A 20911-nucleotide genomic window follows, 5' to 3' on the forward strand; every position below is an offset into this window, starting at 1 on the left:
AGAGAGAGAGAGAGAGAGAGAGAGAGAGAGAGAGAGAGAGGCATTTCTTCAGGCACAGAAACAGAGCAAAGACAAGGGGCTTGTTTAGAGAACAGAGAAAATTCCAGATGCAACTGAAGCATAGAACGCAAAAAAGAGACTAATATGAGAAGGCTAGAAAGGTAGGATGGCACCAGATTGGTAAGGGCTTTAAATGCCAGAATAGTTTGAATTTTCTTTGGTATGCAATAAGGAGCCACTGAAAATTTTTGACATGTACATAACAGCAGGAACAGATATGTTCATATAAGAAAGAGTAGTCTGATAGTAGTAAGAAGGATAGATTGGAAGAAGAGAGTGGAAACTATCATAAGTGCTAATAAGGACCTGTACTTGAGTGATAGCAATAGGTACAGGAAGGAGTGGACAGATGTGAGAAATAATGAGGTAGAATTAACAGCAATTCACAAACAACTGATTGAGCATGAAAGGTGAGGAGGAAGGAAGAGTTAAAGAGAACCCAAGTAATGAGGACTTTTGTACTAGGATGGTAATAGTGGGTATATGAAAGAGAAGAAATATGTGAGAAATCTTCAAGAGATGACAGGAATTAGTAACTAATTGAGTACGAAAGGTTAGGAAGAGAGAAGCATAAAAGATGTCCCCCAAGTTGCAACATCTGCTTTCCCGAGTACATGAATAGTAATGCCATACATAAAAACAGTGAAGTCAGGAGGATCAGGTTTTTAGGAAAGATAAATTTGGCTTAGAACTGTTAGGTATAAGGTACCTACAGGACATTTAGATAGAGATGCTAGTATAAAGCTCATAAGAAAGAATGGGATTAGATATTGGAGTCATCTGCATAGAAATGGTAGTTGAAGCCATAAGAATTAAGCAGATTTACAAAGCACAGAAGGAGAAGAAGGCCAAGGATAGAGTCTTGTGAAACATCCACATGAAGGGGTCAGAAAAAAAAATGCCAATGGGAGAGACATAATAGGAAAGGTTGGATAAATAGGAGGAGAATCTGGAAAATATGGTGCCTCTAAAGCCACAGGACAAGAAGAAGGTATTGGAGAATACTGTCTAAAGCTGCAGAGGTCAAGGAGAAATGAAAAAAGGACATAGAGTCTAGTGATTAGAGAGCCATTGGTGACCTTTGAGATTCTACAGTAGAGTAGTGGGAATAGAAGTTAGATTTCAAAGAGTTACAAAGAGAAATAGGATATTGAGGAAATAGAGGCATTGGGTACAGATAACTTTTTGAAGAAGTTTAGCAGTAAAGGGAAGGAGAAAAATGGTACAGTAGATAATGAAGATGTAAGGGTCATGGTTTGTGCTCTGATAAAAAAAAGATTAGGGGGAATTGAGAATGTTTAGAGGATGATGAGAAGTAATCAGTGGCAAGGGAGAGACTGAAAAAACAGGAGAGAGACAGAATGATTACTAGAGCAAAGTCCAGGAGGAGAAAGGAGGGAATTGGATTAGTCTTAGTAAGGAATGTAGATAGTTCTGTGATCAGCTCTGACCATGTGACTGCCCACTCTCCTACCCCCATTCTACTATTCAACAAACTCCAGGATCAACACTGCCAGGATCAAATATAAAATCTTCCATTTGGCATCCAAATTCCTTCACAACCAGACCCTCTCCTACTTTTCCAGTGTTTTTACACTTTATGCATCCCTAGATTCTCTGTGATCCAGCAACACTGGCCTAAATACTCCATCTCCAGACTCTGGCCATTCTAACTGGCTGCAATTTTCTTCTTCTTCATCTCTATCTTCTGGCTTCCTTGGCCACCTTTAAATCCCAGCTAAGGTCCCTCCTTCTACAAGAAGCCTTTCCTGATGCCCCTTAATGTGAGTGTCTCCTCTCTGTTGGTTATCTCCAATTTGTCCTGTTTACATAATTTGTACGTAGTGGTTTTCATGTTATCTCTCCCATTTGGATTATAGTTGTTCAAGATCAGGGATTGGCTTTTGCCTTTTTTTGTATTCCCAGCTTAGCACAGTTCTTGGCATACAGTAAGGCACTTAATAAATGCATATGAAATGACTAGTAGAAGAAACAAGGGATAATGACGCTGAGAAGTTCTGAGGAATACAGAAAGAACATTAAGGAAGTTCATGTCACATACCCTCATAAAATCATAACTTTCAAGTTGAAGGGACCCTATGGGCCAGAGTCTAACCCCCTTCTGTGCAATTTTATTATTTTATTTTTAAATAGGTTTTAATGATTCATTGTTGTTACATTATTCCTAGGTATACACTCCACCTCCACCACCACCAAAATTGAAACCTCCCCTGTAACAAAGAAAAAAAAAAGCAAAAACAACTGATACAATTGACTCTTCTGACAATCTATGCAATTTCCTGATCTCATAGTCCATCACTTCTCTGTGGAGAAAAGGGACAGGATACTTCATTACCTGTTCCAAGAGACCGTTATTTTTTTTTGCTTATTCATTTTGGCTTCCTTTCACGAATATTTTTAGTTCCATACTTGCAGTCATTGTACCTATTTCTCCTCTGCTTCTGTTTTTTTTCACTCTATATCAGTTCATAGAGATTACCCCGTGATTCCCTGAAATCCTCACACTCTTCATTCCTATTTAGTATTTTATTTTTCCCCAGTTACATGCAAAGACAATTATTAATATTCATTTTTTTAAACTTTGAGCTCCAAATTCTCCCCTCTTCTCCCTCCTCAAACCCCCCCTCCCCATTGAGAAGGCAAGCAATTCAATATAGGTTGTACACATGTAGTCATACAAAGCATATCAATAATAGTCATTTTGTGAAAGACAACAGACCAAAAAACAAAAAAAAAAACCTCAAAAAAAAATAAAGAAAGAGGAAAATAAGTATGCTTCAGTCCGTATTCAGACACCATCAATTCTTTCTTTGGGATTGGATAGCATTTTTCGTCATAAGTCCTTCAGAATTGTCTTGGATCATTGTATTGCCGAGAATAGCTAAGTCATTAGCAGCTAATCATCTTACAATATTGCTATTACTTTGTACACAGTACATTTTACTTTGCAACAACCCATGATAGTCTGTGCAGATTTTTCTGAGAGCAATCTGCTCATCATTTCTTACAGTACAATACATACTCTTCATTTCTTACAGCACAATAATATTCCACTTTATTTATATAATAACATTAATAGCTAGCATTTATATAATGCTTTAAGGTTTGCAAAGCACTTTTCGGTATTACCTCACAACAACCCTCTAAGGCAGATGCTACTATTATCTACATTTTGTAGTTGGAAGAAACTAAAGCACTAAGAAGTGACTTGACCTAGAATCACACCGCTAATAAGTAACAGAGGTTGGAATGAAACTCATATCTTTCTGACTCCAGGACCATGACTACGTCACCTACTTAACTGCTCTCCACAGTTTATTCAGTCATGCCACAGTGGGTGAGTATCTGCCTTATTTTTAGTTCTTAACTACCACAGAAAGGTCTATTGTAAATAATGTACATATATACTGAATATATACAGAAACTCTATTTGTGTCTTTGATCTCTCTGAGGTCAAAAGTATCTCAGTATCTTAGAGTGGCTGAGTCAAAAGTAGGAAGAATTTGGCCTAGTTCTAAATTCTAAATAATTCTAAACTTATGCAGAACAATCAGTAACTCACAATTCCACCAACAGTGTATTAGTTTTCACACAACTCCTTCAACATTAACTGTTTTCTTTTTCTCTTCTTTTTTTTTTTTTTGGTCATCTTTGCCAAACTGCAGGGTGTAAGATAAAATTATATATATACATATATATATATGTATATATATTTAATTTCTGCTCCTCTTATTATTAGTGATTTGGAGAATGTTTTCAAAAGGACATTGATATTTTGCCATTCCTTTGGAAATCATTCATATTCTTTGATACGTCTCTTGGATCTATATATTTGTGTATATATGTATATATGCTTCTATATATGCACATGCATACATACATGTGTATACATGCATATGTACAATGTAATAGCTAGATATGTTTTATAAGATATGATATTATCAGTGATATTGATGAAAAGATTTTTCTTATTCTATTGTCTCTTGTTATTCTACCTGCATTAATTTTGTCTGTGCAAAGAATCCCTTCATATTACAAAGGAGAAGAGTGAGGCCCAGAGAGGTTAACTGATTTGCCAGAATCACACAAATACACAAGTTTTTAAGGCAGGATTCAAACCTAGGTCTTCCTGACTCCAAGTCATTGATAGAGAGAGTAAATTTGATAGCGATGTTAAGTTTGGGTATTATGAATTTCCTGATTAGATTGCTAGGTTCTGACAATCTTAAAACCACTATTATGTAAATACGCTAATGAACAACTTTCAGAACTTTGAGAAATAGCGCTGCTTTAAACCCAAATATAGTAAGAGCCAATTTATGTTTGTACTCTGATAAAAAGCCAATGTAATTATTACTAACATTCTCCAGCATTCCACATGTAGATCCTGGAATGTTATGTGCCAAGGAGGTAATCCCACAAGTTCAAAGTTGCTAGTCTCTGTCTATGGGGTTCAGCAAAGGCTTCTGGCCGTAAATTCTTAAATTGAAGTGAAATGAAAACACATTCCTAAAAGCAAAGAAACAATACAACTAAACAGCAACTGGAAATGATGCTTAAAAGGTTTTATAAAACAGTAGCACTTCCTTCGTCTCTAACTTGAGAGTGATCAGTTTGCAGATTTGCACAAAAACCTGCAGTGTGTTGTGGGTGGGGTGGAAGTAAAGGAAAAGAGGAGCTGGTAGTCTCTAACCAAGCACCTTTAGGGGAAGTAACCAGGTGAAATGGTGGATAAAGCATTGAGCCTGAGTACAAATACAGCCTTGGACGCTTACTAGTTGTGTGACCCTAAACAAGTCACTTAACCTCTGTCTGCCTCAGTTTTCTTATTTGTAAAATGAGAATAACAATCGCACTTACTTCCCAGGGTTGTGGTAAGGATTAAATGTTACATATGTGAAGTATTTTGTAAGCCCTACAACACTACATAAATGTTAACTCTGGTAATTAACAGCAGCCCTCCTCCCACTCCTACCTCCTTGGAACACCAAGCACATTCTGGGTTGATAAGCAGACACTCTTCACAGGAGGTAGCACTCCCACTTGTACAGATGTTGAGACCTTCAAAGACAAAAAAAAAAAAAAAAAAAAAGAGAGAGGTAGTCAATGATCTCCAAGCTATCACTTTAACGATGAAGCTTTTGAGGTGGGAGCTTTATGCCATTGAGGGACCATTTGTTCAGTAGAAAATACCCAAAGTTGTATATCTTTCGCCCTTTCTATTCAACAATTCCAAAAACATTCATCAGATCATTATTCTATTCTTATCACCACAGATCTCCATGTCACACCTTCACTCCTAATATACATATTTATATTTTGTTGTTCAGTCATTTCTGCTTTGTCTGACTTTCTGACCTCATTTGGGATTTTCTTGGCAAAGATACCAGAGTGGTTTGCTATTTCCTTCTCCAGTTCATTTTATAGATGAGGAATCTGAGGCAAACAGGGCTATGTGACTTGCCCAGGGTCACATAGCTACTAAGTGCCTGAGGCCAGATTTGAATTCACAAAAAGGAGCCTTCCTGACTCCAGGCCCAGTGCTCTATTCACTGCGCCACTTTGCCTATTTTCAAATAGGTAAGCAAGCCTTTGAAACACAGAATCAGTGAAGAGAAAGTAAGAAAGAAAAATGCCACTCTCATTTCTAGCCAAATTCTACAGCACATCAAGAAAACAGCCTGAGAAAATTTGGTCTTTTAAATTAACTGTGGCTTCTTCTTTACCACGCTGAAATTTGTGGGCATGTTTCTCTTTTTGTTTGTTGTTTTTTTTTTAATAGAGAGAAATTAATTTTTTCCATCCCAATAGGAAAAAAAAAGAAATTTCTTGTACCAAATATGCATAGCCAAGGAAAAACAAATTCCCTCATTGGTCATGTTCAAAAAACCATACCTCATCCTTCACCCTCAAGCTTCTTCACTCATCTCTGGAATCACGGATGTTCACTGTGTTGATCAGAGTTCTTACAGCTTTCAAAGTTATTTGTTCTACATAGTTTTGCTGTTATTGCATAAATTATTCTCCTGGTTCTGCTCATTTAATTCTTCATCAGTTTATAAAGTCATTAAAATTGTTCATTCTCATAATATTGTCATTATAGTAGAAATTAATCTTTTAGTTCTACTTGCTCCACTATATATATATAGTGAATGTAACTATATATACATATATAGTTACATTCATATTACATTCATACAACAAAATTTGTCCAGCTATTCCCAAATTGATCAGCTTTAAAAATTAGCAAAAATAGCAGCTTTGAAATTAGCAGCTTCTTCCTACTTTCATTTTTCAAATGTTATCTCAAAAGCCATCTTACATTGCTTTTCTCAGGGAATAATAGTTTAGTTTTCCGTACTGGAGAGGGTGCTGAGTTGAGCTCAAGAAAACCTGGTTCACAGGAAAACACTATACACAGTAACAGCAACATTGTGCAATGACCAACTTTGACAGACTTATCCAAAGGACTCATGATGGAAAATGACGTCCACATCCAGAGAAAGAACTATGGAGTCTGAATGCAGATCTTAGCATACTACTTGCTTTTTTTTGCTGTTGTCTTTTCTTTCTTACGGTTTTTCCCTTTTGTTCTGATTTTTCTTTCACAAAATGACTAATGTGGAAATATGTTTAATAGGATTGTACAAGTATAGCCTGCACCAGATTGCACATCGTCTTGGAACAGGGGAGGGGAGGGAAGGGAAGGAGAAAAAAAATTGGAACTGAAAATCTTGTAAAAGTGAACGTTGAAAACTATCTTTGCATGTAATTGGGAAAAGTAAAATACTATTAAGTGGAAGAGAAAAAAAAGAAAGAAAACCTGTTTCAAATCCTGCCTGCACCTGACAATTATGAGTTATGAGACCATGAAAAAAGCACTTAAACCTTTGAGCTTCAGTGCCCTCATCTATAAGAAATAATTATGCCTCTAATACCCACCTGACCTTATAGTTGTGAGGCCCAAATCTGGTGATGTATATAAAAAGTTTTGAAAACTTTCAAGTACTACAAAAATGTTAGTCATTAGTGCACTTCTTCAGAATATTCAGGTCAGAAAGGGTGCTGACCCCCCAGGAAGGCTGACACTGGAGATGAAGCATTGTCATGAGGCTGCATCCCATAATGAGCATTTTGGTCATTAACACTGGAACCAGCAGGCAAGCCTTTATTAGTGATTTGAGAGGATGTATAAGCAGGATAATGGAGCAGGAATTTTTAAGTACTTGGCTAGAGAAAAGGAATGGAAAGGAATAAGTATTTATATAAAGCCTACTACTTGCTAGGTATGACGCTGCACTTTACAAATGTTATCTCATCTGAGATTTTAACTAGGAATCAAAAGTCCTGACTAGGCTAGTTTATTAGTCATATGATCTAGGGTACACCCTTCATCTCTTTGAAATTCTTTATTCTATTGAATTCTATTATTCTTTTGAAGTTAAATAACAATACAAATAAAGTCTCTTTGTCTGTTAAAGGGAGATAAAACAGTTTCCTAACTAGAAAGATCTTCAAGGTCTAGTCCAAACCCTAAAACCTTCACTATTTCAGATGCATAAAAGTTCTAAAGACATGAAATTAGTTACTTGCTTAGGGTGACAGAGTAGAGACAATATTAGAAATCATGTCATGTGCAGTATCCCTCATATTACCCCATACAGCAACCTCACAGGCTTGTTGCAAGGATCAAATGAGCTAATACAGGTGAAAAAGCTGGTAGTAGGTGCTGAATAAATGTTTAACTACTATCAACAAGATTGGAAAGGATTCAGCCCAGGGGTGGGAAACCTGTAGCCTCGTAGTCACATGTGGACCTCTAGGTCCTCAAGTGCAGATTTAGTCAAAGGGCTGCACTTAAGGACCTAGAGGGCCACTTGTGACCTCAAGGCCGCTGGTTCCCCACCCCTAATAGTCAAACCAGACTTTCTGGAAAGGGAACCTCCCAAATCATGATTCACTGTCTGTAAGTAGTTCCAAATTATGTTGTTTAGCACATCATTCAGGGCCTGCCTACTTCTTCTTCCACTTCATCTACCTGCCCAGTGGAATGGGCAGATGAAAACAATTTGTTACAATAGCCATGAAGGCAACTGAAACAGGTGCTGTGGAGCACTGAGAGCTTGCTCAGATGCAAAGGTCATCTACTGCATCCTGGCCCATGACCAATGGTGCTGCCTTTTGTCCTGCCACTGAATTCAGTGATTCTGGAAGAGAGAGTGAGCTTGATGGCTATGCAGCTCTGCCTCACTTAAATCCAATTTACACAAAAACCAAGACATTCTTCTCATACTGTCAATGGTCCTCTTAGAAAACAAAGGACAAGCGGCAGCTAGGTGGCGCAGTGGATAAAGCACCGGCCCTGGATTAATGAGGACCTGAGTTCAAATCTAACCTCAGACACATAACACTTACTAGCTATGTGACCCTGGACAAGTCACTTAATCCCATTGTCTAATTAAAGAAAAGAAAACAAAGGATAATTTATTCATCCAAGTCCCTGCATTAATCATAGGATACAAGATCACAGACTTATTAGTTGGAAGGGACCTTAGAGAGTCCTGAGGTTCTTAACTTTGGATCTATGAACTTATTTTTTAAAAATACTTTGATGAGTTTCTTTCAATATGATTAATTTCCTTTGTATTTTATTTTGTACAGTTAAAAACATTATTCTAAGAAGGGGTCCATAGGCTTCACCAAACTTCTGGAAGGATCCATGATATGGGAAAAAAAAAAAAAGATTAAGAACCCTTGACCTAGTCCAACTTCTTTATAGATGAAAAAGCCCAAAAGGGTCAAGTGACTTGGTTGGAGGTCACAGAGTTAGTATATGACAAAGCCAGAATTCAAACTCAGGTCCCCTGACTCCAAAATTCAGTACTCCTTCCACCATCCCATGCTTCAGAAATCTAGCATCATTATGATCTCCACCAGTTTGATTTCCTGTGCCAGTCTGTCAGGACCGTTGGGTGAAGGACCCTTTCTGACTTGGATATTCTATTATTGTTGTTCAGTCATTTCAGTTGTGTCCATTCTTCATGACCCCATTTGGGGTTTTCTTGGCAAAGATACTGGAGTGGCTTGCCATTTCTTTTTCCAGCTTATTTTACAGACGAGGAAACTGAGGCAAACAGAGTTAAGTGACTTGCCCAGGGTCACAGCTAATAATGTCTGAGGGCAGATTTTAACTCAGGAAGATGAGTCTCTATCCAGTACACCACAGAATAGTTTATACAAGTCCATTACTAAATGATGTGTATAGTACTGTAAAGATTCTGAAAGGTTTGACTATTTGGAGTTAAGATGGACAAGTGGCTTATAATACCATTTAGAAAAAAATCTGGCATCTTTCATTCCCTTCCTATCTGTTTTACCAATTTATTTGTGACCACAAGCATGTTGCTTAATGCTCTCATAGACTAATTTCAAAACCTTTGTAATAAGGGTAACATCAACAATGACTTCTCTCACCAGTTCTGTTAAACACATCATTTTAATAATGTATTTTGAACATGGTTAGACCCATTCTGCCAACCAAACGGGACAAAATTATATGATGCCAGGCCACACCAGGGTTTCCAAGCACCTGCTCTTTCTTTTCCTCTCAAAAAAGTGCAAAAACTATGGGCTATCTTATGAATCACTGGGGAGATATCTGATGCTTTCTCAAGGGAGTGGTCCCAGGCTGGTCTTAGGGAGTCCTAAGATGAAAGATCAAGGTGGCGCAGTAGATAGAGTGCTGGGCCTGGAAGACTCCACTTCTTGAGTTCAAATCTGGCTTCAGACACTTCCTAGCTGTGTGACCCTGGGCAAGTCACTTAACCCAGTTTGCCTCAATTTCCTCATCTGTAAAATGAGCTGCAGAAGGAAATGGCAATCCACTCCAGTACCCTTGCCAAGAAAACCCTTCACAAAGAGTCAGGCATGACTGAAAAATAACTCAGCAACAAAGATCAAAGATTACTTATAAACATTTTATAAAGTGAATTTTGTTGTTGAGGATTTGGGTTAAGACAAACATTTGCCTTTTAACTTTATTCTAAAATAATTATTTTATAAATAATTATAAATTTTTTTCTAAATTTGTATTTAATAAATAAACATTGTGTAAATGTTTCTTTAATAAATACATATTTTACTTAATATTTATGAGCAGGAAATTGTGTGTGTGTGTATGTGTGTGTGTGTGTGTGTGTGTGTACGTGTGTGTGTGTGTGTGTGTGTGTGTGTGTGTACGTGTGTGTATCACAGGGATCAAGGAGTGGGAGCTGGGAAGGATCTCTTTGACCACCAAGTCCAATCAATCCTCTCACTTTATTGATCAGGAAACCTGAGGTCTCGGGGTATGAAGTGACTTGGAGCTGGTTATGAGAAAATAAAGAGATGCTTCTAATAGAACAAATTAAAGAAGAATCCAGGCATGACATGGAAGGGAGAGGGGGAAGCCAAGGACAATTAAATGACGATAAAAACAGCATTTTGATTTTCGTAGACGCCGAGGAGCTGAATGGACCTACCACTCAGGGAGCCAGTGATTCCGGCTAGCTCTTTCTAGGCTAGGAATAGAAACCTATACAGTTGAAGGGATCCCTGGGACAGCTGAGAGGGAAATCTCTATTCAGTATCACCATCATTACAATAATACGTTTACAGAAATGTACTTTCACATCTATAGCGAATATAAACTGTTCTGGGAACCAGGCCAAAGAGAACTCAGCAAGGGATCTCCCAAAGAGTTAGTGAGTTTTCTAAACTGTAGGTCTCACCACATCATCTCCCCATCCTTCCCCTGTTCAATGAGGTCCAGGGGCTACCTTCAGGATCCAATATAAAATCCTCTGACTGGCTTTTAAAGCCCTTCCCATACTGGCCCCTTCCTACCTTTCTAGTCCTCTATACTTCACTCCCTCCAGGAGCTCTACAATCTAGGTACTTTGACCTACTTGCAGCTCCTCACAATGGACACTGCATCTCCCACCTCCACAGCTTTGTACTAGGGCTTGTCTCCCATGCCTGTAACGCTCAGCCTCCTCTCAGTTTCTTTGTCGTCTTCACCGACGTTTCTCTCTCTTCCTTCAAGATTCAACTCAAAGCCAAGCTTCTGCAGGAGGCCCTTCTTGGTCTACTGTGCTTTCCAATTCAGATTAGCTTCTATCTATTCTGCACATATCCTGAATGTTGTTCAGTCATTTTGGTCATGTCTGATTCTTCATGACCCCATCTGGGGTTTTCTTGTCAGAGATACTGGAGTGGTTTACCATTTCCTTCTCCATCTCATCTTGCAGATGAGGAAACTCAGGCAAACAGGGGTAAATGACTTGCTCAGGGTCACGCAGCTAGTGTCTGGGGCTGTAATTTGAACTCAGGCAACTAGGCGGTGCAGTGGATAGAGTGCCAGGCTTGGAGTCAGGAAGAATCATGTTCCTCCTGAGTTCCTATCTGGCTTCAGACACTTACTAGCCATGTGACCCTGGACAAGTGACTTAACCCTATTTGCCTGAGTTCCCTCATTTATAAAATGAGCTGCCCCATTTAGTGGTGAAATGGAAAGAGAGCAGATCGTGCTGATGTCAGAGGACTTGAGTTCAAATCTTCTGAGGCAGGCTGCCTGTGTGACCTTGAGCAAGTCACTTAACCTCAATGGGCCTCAATTTCCTCAAATAAAAAATGAGGAGCTGAGGTATGTGGCTTCTGAGGTTCCTTTCAGCTGTAGACCTAGGATTCTACGGCTTTCATCAGATTGTTTGTCTAAAAGATCTTTTACAGAACTGCGTTTCTCACTGATGAAATAGGTTAAGTGACTTGCCCAGGGTCACACAGCTAGTAAGTGTTTGAGGCCAGATCTGAACTCATGGACATGAGTGTGAGTCTTCCTGGTTCCAAGCCCAGTACACTATCCACTGCACCACCAGGTTGTGTCCCCAGTGAGCCAAACTGCAAACCTTAACTCAGGGCTTCTTAACCTCTTTTGTGTCATGGACCCCTTTGTAGTCTGGTGAAACCTACGGACCCCTCTCAGAATATTTTTAAATGCACAAAATAAAATTCTTAGGATTACAAAGGAAACCAAGTATATTAAAACAAACTTGTCAAAAAATTACATATTTATACCACAATTTCACAAAATCCCAGGTTAGGAGTGCCTGCAGATCCTTTTGGATTTTGGTTTTGAAATCTTCCATTAAAAACATGAAAACAAAAACAAAACTCTACAAGAATCTCTGCCAATTAGAGATCTATTTGGATGAACTAAAACTCTTACTTTTAAAGTTCAAATGATCTCTGAGAAGAATATAGTAGTCAGTCCATAAAAAATGTAAAGTACTTTATGCAAAGGGCTTCCTCCCGCATATATATGTGTATAGATATAGATATACATATAATATACATAGATACATATGCATGTGGTTGTATATATGCAGACACACACACAAAGCTATTAGGCATAAGCTGAGGAGGAAAAAAATGGGAGTTTTGACTGTGGTAAAAAGAGGGGCTGCTCTGGGATCAAGGGCTGCTTAGAGGGGAGGGAGTATTGAGCCAAGCCAGAGGCTTGTGGTTCCTGTGATGGAGATGAGAGATCCCTGTGAACTCCAGGGGGGCCTTTGGTCTCAAAGATCCTAAAATAAAGAAAAAGTAAGACTTAATAGAATTCATTGTAAGGCTAGGGAGGAAGAGGAGAAGGGCAATTGGAAAAGGAAGTCCTATCATTTCCCCAGCTAACTGAGGGGGAGTTTGTTTAAAAATTGTTCAGTCATTTCAGATGTGTCTCATTCTTCATGACCCCCTTTTGGCAAAGATACTGTAGTGGTTTGCCATTTCTTTCTCCAATTCATTTTACAGATGAAGAAACTAAGGCAAACAAGGTTAAGTGACTTATCCAGGGTCACTCAGCTACTAAGTGTCTGAGGCTGGATTTTGAACCCAGGTCTTCCCTGAGGTCTTCCCAGGCCCAGCACTCCATGCACTGTGCCACCTTGCTGCCCTTAACTGAGAAGGGAGGCCCTAAGAATGAGGGTAAAAATGGAAGGACTGCAGAATAGTAGGTCAATTTGTATGAGATTAGAGAGGGTCTGGAAGGAAGTAATGTAGTATCTACTTTCTGAATTTTTTTTTTGTATATCCGTAAAATACCATAATATGGCTTATTACTTTTATTTTATTTTTTGATCATGAGGCAGTCATTTAACATCTGTTTCCTCAACCACAAAACGTGAATAATAATACTTACAGGGACTTTTAAGAACTACTTACATATGAGTTATTTTTATCAATATTATCGATGTGCCCTTTGCTCTCTAGGCAGACCAGTCTGCTCATCCTCCAGCCCCATGAACAAGCCTCACTTTAGTAGTCCTGCTTCATGGCCTTCACACTGATTTGGAATCAGAGAAAGTGGGTTCAAATCTTGGCACTACTATTTACTTGCAGTGTGACATTGGGCAAGTCACATAAACTTTCTGGGCCTCAGTTTCCTCATCTGTAAATTGAGAGCTGGATTAGATGATCTCCCAACATTCTTTCTGGTTCTGTATATATAAACTTATGAGCTTGGTCCCTGCCCGCCACCTGGAATGCTATTTTCTCCCCTCTCTGACTATCTAAATCCTACCAACCTTTTAGGGGATCTCATCATTCTGAAGACTTTCCTGACTACTCCAGCCCCAATTCACTTTTCTCTTAACGCCTACAGCATCTGTAAATAATTTAGCATCAACCACATGAGGGTGGGGTACGATGGAGGTGCAGACCTGTCATTCTGTTGGTGGAGAAAGCTCATTATGGAGAAAGTTCTTCTACCAATCCAGACTTGCAAATTATAGTCTTAAAGAGTTGCCTGGTTCATTAAGAGATTAAGAAATTAAAGCCAGCATGTGTCGTAGGTTGGACTTTGGATGGATGGGCGGATGCATGGATGGATGGATAGATGAAGGGATGCTTGGACGAATGAATGAATGAAGGGATAAAAAAGCATAAATTAGTGCTTACAATGTGCCAAGCACTGTGCTAAGGGCTGGGGATACAAATACAAAGCACTTTCAGATTGCCTGCCTTATACTCCATATATATCTTATATATACCTAATTATTTACATACTGTCTCTCCCATTCGAGGAGAGTCAGATCCAAGCAAGGGACAAATTTGTAATAAACATCAGAGAAGATACAAAGAATGAGACAGTTAGCTCCCTTTACTGAACATCTATCCTATGCAGTAGCTTTTATTAACTTGTTATCCTTATTGTTCAATTGTTTCAGTGCCTGACTTTTCATGACTCCATTTGGGGTTTTCTTGGCAAAGATACTGGAGTGGTTTGCCATTTCCTTCTCCAGTTTATTTTACAAATGAGGAAACTGAGGCAAACAAGGCTAAGTGATTTGCCCAGTGTCACATAGCTAGTGTATGAGGTCACATTTGAATTCAGGTCTTCTTGACTTTATTGAATTTATTAACAACTGTGGGAAAATTCTTGGAATTATAAATATGGCTCCAACCTCAAGAGAGCTTAAAACCCAAAAGAGAAGTTAAAACATATTAGAAATATAAATTTTACATTTCACAAAAAAATGCTTTTTACTCCAGGAAAAGATTTGTAGAGAGCTATGAACAGAGCAGTTTTCTACTTTTTTGGGTCCATGTCATTACTGTCTCCTTTGACGATCCACTTTTCCCTTGGGAATAATGGAATCTATTCTCAGGAGAATTTTATAAACATCACTAAAGTTTGTCATTCTGCCTTAATAGTGACATGTAATATGTTTATGCGGATTTTTATAAACTGATGCTTCCACAAGCCGCAGAGGTCCCCTGCATTCAAGACGGCTTCCTTGGCTGAATCTCTCTTGGCTAAGCCACAGGAAGGCGGGAGGAGAAATCACCATGATTTCTCCCTCAAGCACTGTGATTCTTACGTTCCCTTTGCACCAATCAGGCAGTGAGTATTCAAAATACATGCGGGATCTAAAATCGTCCAAGACAGGGGCATCCATCTGGCAAACTGGACGAGGAAGAGCAGGATAGCGACTGGGATTCAGCATCCTGGCGGTCCTAAACTTTTGTTCAGAAAGGGAGTGGTGATCGTAACTGTAACTGTGCTAATGCTTTCCTTTAGCAAATGAGCAAAGTAGACTTAAAAAAAAAATTTAAATAATTTTAAATTATTAAATAATTTTAAATTAAATTTTAAATTAAATTAAATTTTAATTAATTAAATTAATTTTAAATTAAATTTTAAAATATTAAATAATTTAAATAATTATTTTTAGTTTTCAGCAGTCACTTCCATAAGATTTTGAGTTTTGAATTTTCTCTCCCACCCTCTCCTCCCCCCTCAAGATGGCGTCCAATCTGATATAGTCTCTACTTATACATTCATATTAAACATATTTTCACATTAGTCATGATCTAAAGAAGAATTAGAACTAATGGGAGGAACCACGAGGAAGAAGAAACAAAACAAAACAACAAAAGAAAAGGAGAGCAAATAGGACACTTCCATCTGCAATCAGACTCCAAAGTTCTTTCTCTGGATCTGCCTAGCATTTTCCATCGTGAGTGTTCTGGAGTTGTCTTAGGTTCCTGCAAGCAAAGTAGATCTTTAACATTCAGTAAACATTCAATGCCTCGTTTCAACAGCTTTTTTAAAAAAAGCTTTCTTCATCATCAGGAGATGGTGTCGGGAATAGTTGTGGTAAAGATAAGAGTGTTGGACTGGATTCAGGAAGACCTGGGTTTGAATCCTAGACATACACTAGCAGTGTGACCCTGAGCAATGCACTTCACAATCTGTAAAATAAAGGAGCTGGGCTAGATTGACCTCTGTGGTCTCTTCTAGCTCTCAATCTCAGACCCTATGAATAACAAAACGTATTAAGGAAAGACTGTACAAAGCACTGTCCTGGACACTGGGGCAGATTCATTCCTGTCTTCATGGGGAGTAGAGACAAATTTGTTATTTCTGTCACGTCCAACTCTTCGTGACCCCATTTGGGGTTTTCTTGGCAAAGATACCCGAATGGTTTGCCCCTTCCTTCTCCGGGCCATTTTACATTAGATTACAAGCTCCTTGAGAACAGGGACTGTTAATTATTTCCTTTTTATCCTGTAGACAGGTGGCATTATTGACATTTGTGTGTGCGTTGTCACCCCCGTTAGACTATAAGCTCTTTGAGGGCAGGGACAGTCTTGACTCTTTTTGTAGCCTCAGTGCTTAGCATAGCGCCTGGCACATAGTAGGAACTTAACAATTGTTTTTTGAATTGAATTATGAATCGAATTTCACTTTTTTAAAAATCTCCAATGCATGTCTCAAAGTAGGTTTTTAACAAGTGCTTGATTGATAAGAAACACTGGAGCACACGGTTACAGAAAACATTCTCTCCACTAGCTCCTGGAAGGAAATTAAAGGACAGCTGGGTGTTTTTTATTTCTCTCAGGTTATTTCCTCTGCCCACCCCCAACCCCACTTCCCCTAAAGATTCAGCCTCCATCATCTCTAGGTAAATTTGAGGACAGCCACAAAATCTCTATTTCAGACTACTGCTCCAGTGACATCTTCTCCTAATTCTGCTATCAGTGCTGAGTTGAACTCACCCTTTATTACCCATAAGGTAACTATGATGATGGTCAATTGAGTAAGGAGGGATGGGGACAGGTAGGACCAGCATCCCCAGCTTCCTAATCATATGTGCCAATGTTTGCCTCATCCCTGCATACCCACAGCCTGCATAACATCAAACCTTTCCCCCATGTTGCATTTTTGGGGAAATTTTAAAAAAAAACCCAGGCTATTGACCAAAGTGGAGGAGGGAACTGAAACAAGCAGGGCCAATAAATAAACAGCTCCTTTATATTTATAAAAGCCCTTAATCCAATTCCAGGTGGGGGGGGTGGGGGGCAGGAGAAGGGACAAACTATCCCAAGACACCAGTTCCCAAAGTACTGAACCCCAGCCAACAGATAAATATCTTTGCAAATATCTACGCTCCTATTAGCCCCAATACACACAGTCCCATTCTGAAGGGCTTGTATTGTCTGTGAACTGTGTGACTGTCCCAAGTTATTAATATATTTGGGCCCTCAGGAGAATATTTCCATGACCAGTCTGAAGAAGAAAAATTAGCTCCCGTGGCAAACAAGTACAAAGGGCCCATTGCCAAGTTCAGTAGATATTTTATTCTTAGTTGACTCAATAGCTAAATCAGCATGGAGGACAAGCCAGAGAGGAATACTAATCAGAATTAATTAGCCCCTTCCCTCTTCTGCCACAAAATCCTTCATAGAAATCCTTGATTCAGGGCCTACTGAGTTAAAATGTAAACCCAAGGAGCAAACAGAAGTCCGGTCATGTCTAATCCTAGCCCTAGGCTGGCTGAAGAGAGAATGAAGACTCACCACCAAAGCCCTGTGTATGGAAAACCTGGAGAGGGGGAAGGGAGCTGTCAAAAAGAGTCCAGTATTTCAGGAGAACCCGAGTTCAAATCCGGCCTCAGACACACAACACTTACTAGCTGTGTGACCCTGGGCAAGTCACTTAACCCCATTGCCTAGCCAAAAAAAAAAAAAAAAAAAGAGGAATGGATGGACTTTCCCTGCACTCTGTGAAATCTGATTCTTAGAGTATTCATTAAGGAAATGGGCATATTGGTTTTGTTTTTTAAAATGAAATAATTGAAAGTCATAGAGCACTTTAAAATTTTCAAAGTACTTGAAATAAATTTTCTTATTAAGGAACCATTTTGGGGGGCTCAGAAGTGTGATTTCATTAGCTTAAGGGACTCCCAGTAAAGAAAGTCCTTCTAGCAATGAAAATCAGCACCTACTAAATTTAGGATTTCAGGGAGCTGTCTGGGACATTGAGAGGTTAAGTGACTTGTCCAGGGTCACACAGCCCATATGTGTCAGAGATGGGTCTTGAATCTGGTTGTTCCTGACTTTGTGGTCAGGTCTGCTTCTACCAAGTCTCACCTTCCCTTGGAAGCCTTTCTCCATCTTTCCCCCACCTCCCACATTATTAGTGCTCTTCCTCTGAGATTGTTTTCTTTTTACACTGTATATTTCTTATGTTGTTGTTGAGTCATGTCAACTCTTTATGATCCCACTGGGGGTTTTCTTGGCAAAGATACTGGAACAGTTTGACATTTCTTTCTTCAGTTCATTTTACAGTTGAGGAAACTGAGGCAAACAGGGTGACACGAGACAGTTAGGGTCATACAGCTAGGAAGTGTCTGAGGCTGAATGTGAACTCAGGTCTTCCCGACTCCAAGTCTAATCTTGCCAGCCGGGGCAGCTAGGTGGTGTAGTGGACATAACGCCTGGCCCTGAAGTCAGGAAGACCTGAGTTCAAATCCGGCCTCAGACCAAACACTTGACACTTAACTATCTCAGTGACTCTGGGCAAGTCACTTAATCCCAATTGCCTAAAAAATTTTTAAAAAATTAAATTAAAAATAATCTTGCCAGCCAGCACACCCCCAGGTCTTCTGACTCTAAGTCTAACCAAAAATGTCTCAACAAGAGGATTTCACCATCCCCCATTCTGTTCCCAAGAAATTTCATTTTGTGAAATGGCTTAGATAAGTCAGGTCCTCAAAGTGTTAAGGTGGCTCCTGGAGATGAAGTTCTTTAAAAAGTTTTAAGAATTTGTTCCTGATCTTCAACTGAAGTAAAATACCACAGTCCTGAGTTAGACATCCAAGGCTGGGAAAGGGGAACTGGAATGAAGGTTTCAGCAGCATGACTTTCTCTAAGCTTTGGAGCCAGAAGACCTGGATTCCTGACATTACACAAGTCATACATCCTCTCCAGGCCCCAGTTTTCTTCATCTGTAAAATGGGATTAATAATCCCTGTATTATCTGCCATATAAGATTGTGGTGGGAAAAGTATATTATAAATTGAAAAAAGAGCACGGTCCTATAATCCTGCTTCTCTCTACCCTATAATTAGATTTTCTCTTTCAAGCACAATTAAGGCCTTGAAAGCACTGGTGCTGCTTTACAAAGGGGGGGGGTGCTGAGATAGTGGTAGAGGGGGACAGAAAAAAAGGCTTTTTTACATTATTGAGAAATTGGGAGAAATAAAATTGGAGTCTTCCCAAGCCATCATGGTGCAATAGAAAACAATCAGATCAAGTGTCAGGGAGCCTGGGTTCCCTTTCCCTTCTTCCCCCTGCCAGTCACCACCTGTGTCACCTTGGGTAAATCACTTACTTAGCTTCTTTTCATCTCAGTTCCTCATCTGGAAGATGAGAGGGTTGACTTCAAAGTTCCCTCACAGTTCAAAATCTGTAACCTGTATAACTATGGCCAAACCTCAATCCCTCCTGGGAAATCTCAAACCACAGTACGCTTTCCTAAGGTAGAATATATCATATTCCAATTTTTACTATAGTTAAAATCTCTGGGCTCTAGGAATCAGTTTTCTCCATCTAAGGTGCACACTCCATATAGCACTCTGTGCAGCCTGCTAGAGAGAATTGATATTATAACCTAGGGCTTCTCTCAGGACACTGAGATTCGGGTTTTAATTTTTCCTGCAGTCACTAACTCAGTTACCTTGGGTCAAGTCACTTAAACTATTTTGCCCTATAATCTCCCATATATTATTATTTTTGCACCCCACATCTACCTCCACAGTTATTACAATAGTTTATCCAGAGTAGTCACTCAATATTTGGTGAATGGATTAAATGAATGATATCTTTCAAGGTCCTCTTCAGCTCTAAATTTCTGGAAGTTCCAATCCACTAAGAGAAAGATGACTGCTCTGGGGAATGACAAACTTCCTGTTATCACAGACATTGCCCCTTCTAGAAGCTGGCTAAGTACTTTTGAAGGAGATGGCAAAAGATGACAGAGAAACTGGGGAACTCAGCAATGAGGAAAACCACAAAAAGGTAATCGGAGCCCATACATACAGAACTTTCTACCTGTTTTTCCTAACTAAGCTCTGCATTAAGTGGGAGGAAGGTCTTATCAATAGTGTCTTTTTCCCCTGGGGAAAGAGAAAATTCAATTAAAAAAAAAACAATCGAACAAACAAAAAACCAAAAAATACCAAAAAAAGAAAAACCCCCCAAAACTGCAATGTTAGACCTCAGAGGGGACATTAGAGGTCATTTAGTTCTAGTTCTGGGATATTTACTTCAATATAAGCAAACCTGTTACTATATTAAAAACTGTGCCTCCCCTTCCCCTCTTCTCTCTCCTCCTCCTCCCCCTCTTCCTCCTCTTCCTCCACTTCCCACTCTCCTCCGTCTCTCTCTCTCTCTCCCCCTCCCCCTCCCTCACTCTCTCTCTCTCTCTCTCTCTCTGTCTCTTACCCCCCCCCAAAAGCTTACTTCTTTTAAGTGAAGTTCAGGAGTAAAAGAGAGTGGGGGAGGAGATAATCATCCCTCCAGGCTTCTAAGAATGATGAGGTGAACAAGTGACAACTTGCTAACAATGCACAGTGAATTAAACTCCCCCAAATCCCTAGGGAAGTGGTGTATGTTTCTGCGTGCGTGTGGATGCTTATTATTCTCTCTTTTCCCATCTCATTATGGGGGAGGGGGACGGGCCGGCGGGAAACACCTCATTGCAAAAAGTGATTTGCTCATCAGTTTAATAACGCTAAAAGGTCTTTATTCTGGGGCCTCACTTATGAAAAGTACAAACCTTTTCCCAAGCTAGAAGATCATAAAGTCGGAACCCTAAAACTCTCATGGGAGCATATCTGCTTTGGTAGCAGTCTTCCGGAGTTCCTGGCACCAAACAAATCACAGTGAAATCACCAAAAACAACACACACACACACACACACACACACACACACACACACACACACACA

At 39.4% G+C, this 20911-nt stretch overlaps 1 protein-coding gene across 1 annotated transcript in view; it reads right to left on the reverse strand.

The window, feature by feature from the left end:
• ITGB5 (integrin subunit beta 5) overlaps positions 1–20911 on the reverse strand; it is a 191064-nt gene that overhangs the window by 168862 nt on the left and 1291 nt on the right. The window contains exon 2 of the mRNA XM_027845271.1: positions 5057–5142. Within this exon, the coding sequence (XP_027701072.1) occupies positions 5057–5142 (86 nt within the window). The remainder of the gene's footprint in view (positions 1–5056; positions 5143–20911) is intronic.

This window comes from Vombatus ursinus, unplaced genomic scaffold (assembly GCF_900497805.2).
Source record: "Vombatus ursinus unplaced genomic scaffold, bare-nosed wombat genome assembly UNPS02014959.1, whole genome shotgun sequence".
NCBI lineage: Eukaryota > Metazoa > Chordata > Mammalia > Diprotodontia > Vombatidae > Vombatus > Vombatus ursinus.